We start from the raw sequence: 8,373 nt of genomic DNA, 5'->3' as shown, positions 1-8,373 counted from the left end.
TTGCTTTGCTTCTGAAGCTGAAGGGAATTTAAGGATTTGTCCTGCCTTTCCCCAGAAATCAACTTTGTAAAGGAAGTTTTAGCCTGCGGCAGCTGTGGGATCCCAAGGCAGCTTTTTTTTCCAGCCATCTGATCATCCCCCAACCAGCTCTGCAGCAGCGCTCCTGCCCCGGGTACAACCACGGCTCACAGCGGCTCTGTGGAGATAGGACTGGCCAGTCTAAACTCTTTTTTTTTTTTTTTTCTTTTCCTTTTTCTCCATTTTAACTATGAGAAGAGAGGCTTGTCTCTGGCCCTGTAATTTCTGTCCTAAACATTTTCTCTCTTTTTATAAAAAAAGGCCACAGAGTAGAATGTGAACTCTTGAATATGAGCGAGATACTGTTTCCAGGAACAAAAGAAATAGCTAACTTACAAAACTAAGTTTATGCAATAAAGTTATTATATTCTGCTCCTTTTAAGCAGACTCTCATGGAATTTATGTACAGTACGTGACAGATTTTAAAACTATTTATACCACAGTTAGAGCAAGACCTTTAATACTCTAGTCTTAAGACAGGGTTTGTTTTCGTTAGATCTCTTTTAAAGCTTTAGACAGTTAAATACAGTACATAGACGTTAGCTTTTAAATACAATGCGAGATTATGTAACCTTCTGACTAGCTTCAACCATAGACTGGCACCTCTTTTAATCATTTCCGTAGTACAAAGTGTTCCTTTCCGGACTTGGTGCGTGGGGGGGGTGGGGGGTCATTTTAACTCATTTTGCACTGTGGTGCCAGATCCTAAAAACTAGAATCACCCACAGCTAGCAAGTTTGGTAAATGAAGGGGTTAACGGAGCTGTAAGGGAAGGATGAGGACTGTAGGACACTAAGAGACCAGGAACATGACATTCATATTCGTCCATGGCCAGCACAGATTCATAACACGAATTCCACTGACATCCCGAGGATGTGCAGTAGTTACCAGTGCACCTCTTGTCGCCTACTTACTGCGAGGGAGAACGAGCTGTTCTCCCCGGTGCCAAATCTTCAGACTTCAACGGTGTTAGCGCTACAGTACATCTCCAGCTTGGTGCCTGAAGGCCTGACTACTGTACGGTTATATTTAAGACTAAGATTGGGGGGGGGGTATCTTTTTGTGGGGAAGAAAGAAGAAGAAGAAATTCTGACAGCGGGAAAGCTGAGACACTGAACACAGATCCATGCAAAAAAGTTTTCTCGGAGAGGAATAGAAAATATGAATGACTAAATCTAAAACCAGTTCCTAGTTGTTATTAAAACTAGCTACAGTACACTTGGTTTGGGTGCATTACTCTTCTAGAAGAGAGACTTCAGCTTTGGTAGCGCTCAGCATCCCTTACACACCCGCGGGCGCTCCCCCGCCGCGTTACGCGCTTTCGGCGGAGCTGCGCTTTGCGTGGGCTGGGATGGACCCCTCACCTCGGAGGTTCCTGAAATAGAGTTTTCGGCGATACGTCTCCTGGCGAAGTCGGCGCGCGGGTGGCCTTGGGCGCAGTGATCCGTCTGCAGCAGGTGGAAGAGGCTTGCCATGTTGGGCCCGATCTTCTCCATCAAGCTGTCCTTGATGGTGTTGACAGTCTCTTCGTCACACTCCAATAAGCTTCTCACCAGCTTGTTGTAATACCTGCGCGAGAGTTACCAGCCGTTACTCCCAGCAAGACGAAAGAAACAAGGTAAGAGCTGATCTCAAGCCAGGAGACCAGCCCAAGCGACAAAACTCTGCGAATCAGGGGTTTGAAGTCGTTCAGGGCGTGTTTGAAATGGATCTGACCGTGCACAATTCTCCCTGCCCCTAACAAATGCTCTGGAGCTTGAGATGCTGTGGCCATGACACACGGAAGGAACACAACCCGTTAAACTTCTAATTAAGCTGTGCTAAATGAGGCGCTGCTCCAGCTCTGGAAGGTGAGGCTACGAGCACGAGTGATTCTGGTGGTAACTCCGGCGAAGAAGGCGAGAGCGAGGAGCTGAGACGATGCAGTAATTGTGTGTGCTTTACTCTCCACTACACAACCTGAGCTTCTAGAGCTTTAGGAAGGAAAATAATTGCATCTTTCTAACGCCAGACACTGCCCAGCACCAGACAGGATAGAGACTGAGCAGACCCCTGGGCTGAGCCAGAACAACCCTCCTATGGATTTATCCATCCCGTGGCACCATTCCCTTTGGTCCCTCTCCCATCCCCTCCGTGCACAGGGACCAGAAGAGGGAGAAGCAAGCTCAGCCCAAGTCAGAGCCTGGCAGATGCGTGTATTCCCTGGGGACAGATGGTCAGGACACACGATCAGCTGTCACTGCCACCAGACTGACCGTGCATTCAATCACAAGCCAGGACCTGTTGCCCTGCTGCGTGCCCGCCTCCTCTCCAGCCCGCTGCTGCCTTTTCGCCTTCCAGCAGCCCTGAGTACGCGTTCCTTGCTCAAGGAGGGAGCCAGGAAATTGTGCTGATCTGTTTCCCCAGCGCTGCTGGAGCCAAGCAGAGAACAGTGCTCAAAGGAACGATCCTCCGCCCGGCGAAGGCAGAACCAGCGCGGCCCCACTGCACGGCTGGCGTGGGCAAAGCCGGCGAGTGGGACCTCATTGTACGAGAGAACGTCTTCCTAAGGAGAGAAACTTGGGAAAAGAGGAACAGTCCCATATTTGCTGAGCTCCTTGTGCCTGAAAGGACGTCGGGGAAACTTATTTTAAGCCTTTAAGGTCACCATGACATTTTTCCACGGGAGCAGAGAAGAGAATAACCTGCAGGTGGAGGAGGGGAAGGAAGAGGGAAATGAGAGTTCTCATTCAAACTCCTTTCCTTGCTCTCAGCTCTGCCCTTTAGAGCAGCCAGGGAGGTCAGGTGAGGTTAAAGTTTCTGCCACACTTGAAGTACAAAAGGGCCAGGTTTGGCACGGCGGAGCACGGCGCCCGCACAACGCCGCAGCGCTCATACTAACGGCAGTTGGTGATGAATACATCTCTGCAAGCTGTGCCTCCAGCTTAACCCAGTCCCGGTCTAATGGGACAGGAGGAACGGATCCTCCCCACCTTCCTCCGCCGCGCTGCCGACACCTCCGCCAGCCAAACACAGCCCCGTGGTTTCCAGAGCCGGAGCCGCAATCACGGCTCCCCGGTGCCTTGCGGTAGCGAGACTGTAAGCAAAGGCAACAAAGCTTTCCTCTCCTCCCGCTCCTGCCATGAGATTAAATCACAGGAAGATGCTATGACCTTTAACTACTTCCTCTCGGTGTCCCAGGCCAAGTGGCACATTCTTATTCTGTGGCTATGTTGGGACAGGGGCTGGGAAAGCAGGATGCTTTAGGAGACCTCAATGTAAACTATTAGCTGGGAAATCCTGCTGCTTTTGTTACTCAACATGTCATAATATCCTTTGGCTTCCACCACGGCTGGCGGCTGTGGGGGAGGAGTTCCCTCCGCCTTGGGAGACAGCGGCTCCGGTTCAGGCTTGGTCCCCTGGAGAGGAATGTCCCCGACACGTAGAACACCGCCGCTGCTGTCACCGCGTCCTTCCTCGCTCAAGCGTCCACACGTCCCCCCGCCACCCCAACGTCCCCACGGCTCCACCAAGGGCTGTTTAACTCTACAACCCATAATATCAACCTGAGATGCTCTTTCCGCCTGTAAAACACTGACGCCACCATGCTGCCTGCTCCTTGTCCCAGCCCTTGGGGGAACGCTGAAGGAAACCTCTTCCAAATCGGCTCGGGGGAAGAGGGGAAAGACACTCAAGTGTCATTTTCCCCTTCCCACAAGTATAATTTTCCGCATATAATATCTACAGTAGAGTTTTCTATAATAGATTTACGCTGGCCAGAGATGTGACATCTGTATATCCCTTGCATACCTGTCCTAGGACACGTCTGGAGGCTTAAGATGCTTCTAGATCCAGGCAAAGAGCCACCCCGGAGGAGCTGGAGCGCTTGCCACGGCGTTCCATTGCAGCTCGCTCTGTTGGCGCTCCCATTCTAGAGCATATTGACTCAAACTCTTCAAAAAGATCCCTTTTATCCCAATCACAAGACTCAGCACTGATTGTTCCAGGATTTAGAGGAAGAAATCCCTGCCCTTGCAGCGTGACTGCGCAGCCTGCAGCAGCTCCCTGAAGCCTCTCTCCTGTCCCTTGTCCTTGGAGGATGGGGACAGGGCAGTCCTGCGCCAGGGAGCGCCGTGACGTGCCCATTTCTGCAGGCAGCCTTCGCTATCAAGAAGGAACAGGGGTGAAGACAACCCTAAAAGAAGAACCCTATTAAGAAGACCAGACTGTCCCTAGGAACATGAACTACTGATCATGGCATAATAAGGCTATAGAGGAGCATGGTCGCTGATTCCCGTTAAGCTTTCCTAGATCTTCACACGGCCATACGCATTCAAACTAAAAGAACTAACATGGAACAAACTCCAGGCTTTGAAGCAATGTATGTCTAGTTAATCCTGTGATTCTCCCCTGGAGATAAGTGTGTTTACCAAAAACAGAATCAGAAGAATGCTGGTAAAACTTAACAAGGATTTGCAAAAGCAGAGAGCATTACTGAGGCTAAGCTGCAGTAGGACTTGTAAGAAGTCAGGCAACTTGGTTCCTTTCATTTCCTTCTCTGTGCTTCACATTTTTGCATTTGATGCGTTACAGCTGAGGAAAGCTCCACGTACCGGTTTGAGAACTGATTTGGAAGCTGGACGACCTCCGTGATGGCTTCAGGATTTCGTTTCGCGATGCCGCACATGTCCAGTTTGCTGTAGCACTCCTCTTGCACTTCGGAGATCATTCTTTGGAACGTGGAGCACCTCCGGATGGCAAGGAACACCTTGGACGTAACCCCATTTGCGATGCATTTCAAGCTTTCTTTCACAAAAGCTTTTCCCTGCAAACAGATGAAAAAACAAATTTCATCAAGAGGGATGGATCGAGAGACACTCGGCTGCTATTCATTACCCCTGCTGCAATTGCAGACCTGATGGAGGTCCGTGACCGAGCACGGCAGGGAATTGCACCCTAAATACTCCCAATTATTTCGTAGTTATCCCTCACAGCAGTTTCAGTTGGGATGCACACAGCCCAGAGAGAACAGCGAGCTCCTGTTCCCAAAAGATTTAGGCAATGGAAGTCTTTGCGTGAACACACCTCCCAGCGCCAGCACCGGAGATGGGCCAATTCTGCCCCCCGGGAGGCAGCTGACCGCTCGCTGCCTACCTGTGCTCCAACACATCTGGTTACAGACGCTTTAAGAGCTTTTAAGTTCGTCCTTGGGAGCAAGAGCGCAGGGAACAAGGGGGTGTGCGCATTTTGGGAAGAAAATCCAAAGGAAAAGGGCCTTTGGCAGAGGCACTCGCCTCTGATGTTATCCTATTTATTCTGCAGCGAGCGGCTGCAGCTCCGCAGAGGCTCATCTGGCCGCGCGTTCCCAGCCCCAGCGACTTCCAATTCAAACCCCAGCCCCGTGCCAGGTCACACAGTCAGAAGCCTGACTTTGTTCGAAGAACGTTTATATTTCCTCCTGAAGAGGAAACTTAGCTCTCTGCCCCACAAAACTCTCCTTGCCAAGTCCTCACACATTGCGTACAGTATGTGGAAAATGTACTCAGAAAAGAGCCCTGAAGGACGCGTTTGTAGCCAAAAAACCAACACCACGGTTCAGGGGAGCGGCGAAGCAGCAGGAAGGGCTGCAAGAAAGGAAGGGTTAAGCCTGCACAGAGCCCATCTCCGCGAGGACAGAGAAATGAAGGCGTCCATCCATTCAACGGAGCGCTTGAGCACGTGCTTGAGTGCCGCAGGACTTGTAAAAGCACTTTATCGAACCACGGCACGAACAGGCAGCTCTGACGGCGAGCTATTCTTCTCGTCCCCTTTCTACTCGTTACCGTACCTGAGTGTCAAATTTAGCAGCGCTGTAGAGGAAGGACTTGCAGATGTCGTACATGCCATCCGTGTCGCACGTGGAGTTCTCCAGGCAGGCGAAGGCTCCGCAGCCCACCTGCAGGGCACTGTTCAGGCAGCGAACCACCTCGGCTGCAGAGAGAGGCACGGGCACAACGTTACGGACACGCACCGCTCCCCCACGCCGTAAAACCCTTCTCCAGCGCAAAGGCAAGTCGTGCTCAGCTGCAACTACCAAAACTTTCAACCGGTTACGTACAGATTAAAAGAGAGGCGATATCTGACAGCCTTTGGCTGGATGGAGCCCTACAGGTCCATCCCAACCTCATTCTGGTTGCATGTGTTTGCAGCTTTGTTGAGAGCTCCTCTAAAGATGGCAAAAGTCGTGAGGATGGGCTCATGAAGATCTCACGATCTTCTCCACGCTCTCAGACCAGCGCCTTGGCAGCCCCGGGCTCACAAATCTCGTTTGGAAATGAGACCGAAGTGATGGCGATCGCCAATAAGCTGGGGTGAGATTGGCACTGCTGGTTTCGCTAGCACTGGAGGTATTTGTGCTTTCCTAAAAAGCCTGAAGTGTCTAGAAATAAAGATTTTAATTTAATTGCGTGTCAATTCTCAGCGCTACAAAGGACTGGAACGAGCAGCTTGGTGCTAAATACTAACCTGGTCGCCAGCAGTTGGCCAGCAGAGCCGAGAAAGGTCGTATTGCTGAAGATTAGCAAAGAGAAGGGAGGTTTGGGAAGAGAAAGTTAAGGTAATGGAGCTGACCATGTATAATTAAAATCGTGGAGGCAGTAGTTAGTCTGAGCAGGAGGGTATCCATGTCATCTCATCTTTTTTAGAGCAGATACCATGCGTTTTAACAATGAATCAGCAGTATTGCCACATGATTGCCCTGAAATTAGGAGGGATTAACCTTTTTTGGTAAGCTGAACATCTGTCCCCTTCTGTGGGTCTGGGCAAGGCATATTCATTACTTTTGCAGCTCATGTTACCAGACATTCTTTAGGAAGAAATGCAAACCCAGTGGCTCCCATCCAGATCCTAGGTGTGGGAAAAGTGAGGATTTGCCTTTAGTGGAAGAGAAGACACCTTATTCAGAGCCAAGCTGTAGCCTAAAGACTTATCTACATAATCAGAATCGTTACAGAAAAGAGAAGGAAGAAAAAAAATTAGAAAAAAAAAAAAATCACCCAATTAACCTCTCCTCAGTCTCTGCTCTTGCTTACGTGCCTGAAGGGAGAAATATTTGGTAAGATCATCCTCTCCCCAGTTCATAACCTCACCATCGCACGAGTCATTCCCATAATTATGTTTCCACAGGTTCAAATTATAACTTTGCTTTCAGCAGACTTAGTATGCATTAAGCTTTTATTGTTTTAGGCACGGTGCAATAGTGAGACCCTATGTTTCTATAGCAACCAAATACAAAAGGAAATTGAGCAAACACCCTAGTATAATGCTGCAGAGCCTTGCAGATCTAAAATAAGACATCTGTTAATGAGCTCCAAATTAGAGACCTAATATCTTTTCAGTATACTAGAAGACAGATTTTTAATTTCCATTGTTCAAGACAATGTGTCCAACTTATCTAAGCATCTATAGTGCACAAAGTAGACACATCCAGAGCTGACTTGCCAGCAAATTTTTTTTTCTCCATTGTAAAAGCAAGTTTGCTAAATGTCACAATTGTATTTTTATGGTACCATCTAACTGATAGCAATCAGTTTTTGAAAATAAATGCTAGCAGTGGACAGTTTCTAGGTTACTGCATTCTTCAAAGTCGCATATCTCCCTCTCCCTCTTTGAATAGACAGATGTTTGGCAGAACAATGCTTCAGTCAAATTTCCCCAGATTTAATCAACTTCCTAAAAAGCAAGGAATTTAACACCAAAGTATGATTGCAATTGGAGAAGAGACAAAGATACATGCAAGCAGGGGAAAAAAAAAAAGTACATGGAACTCATTTAGTAGATGGGGGAGGAGGAGAGAGAACGGATTGCATCCTGCAAGCAGATCACACACCGGTTCCCTGACCCAGCTCCTGAAAGGAGAAGATTTCTTCTCCAGCTACGTACCCATATCCTCCTGAATCAGACCTTTAAATTAATATTTGTTCCTACCAGCCATTAAGTTTATAAACCAAAAAAAAAAAAAAAAAAATTAAAAAAAAAAAAAAAAAAAAAAAAAAAAAAAAAAAAAAAAAAAAAAAAAAAGAAAAGAAGAAAAAAAAGAAAAGAAAAATCAGCAGTAGAGATATTTGAAACAGTTTAACACATCGGGGTCCAGGCTCAAAGCCCTCCTTGCTTGGTGTTACCTGAGTTCTGGACTGCAACCCTGGGTTTCCTGGGGCTCACAGAGTCATTCTGTTCAGCTTCATAGGATGCAGACGCACTGATCACCAGCAGCAGGAGAAAACCAGACTTTAGGAGCATTCTCTGACAAGTTTCCGCTAAGTGTGGTTTTTTTTGGGT

The 8,373-nt window shown here is 48.3% G+C and overlaps 1 protein-coding gene across 1 annotated transcript; it reads right to left on the bottom strand.

The window, feature by feature from the left end:
• Positions 1 to 1,389: 1,389 nt before the first annotated feature.
• On the bottom strand, positions 1,390 to 8,334 carry STC1 (stanniocalcin 1). The gene is given in 5 exon segments (XM_010080950.1): positions 1,390 to 1,475; positions 1,478 to 1,647; positions 4,671 to 4,882; positions 5,885 to 6,027; positions 8,217 to 8,334. Coding segments are annotated over 5 exon segments (729 nt in total).
• Between the last annotated feature and the right edge of the window lie 39 nt (positions 8,335 to 8,373).

This window comes from Pterocles gutturalis, unplaced genomic scaffold (genome assembly GCF_000699245.1).
Source record: "Pterocles gutturalis isolate BGI_N339 unplaced genomic scaffold, ASM69924v1 scaffold40504, whole genome shotgun sequence".
In the NCBI taxonomy this organism is placed as follows: domain Eukaryota; kingdom Metazoa; phylum Chordata; class Aves; order Pterocliformes; family Pteroclidae; genus Pterocles; species Pterocles gutturalis.
The sequence above is the reverse complement of the archived record's forward strand: the minus strand, read 5'-3'. Positions and strand labels throughout refer to the sequence as shown.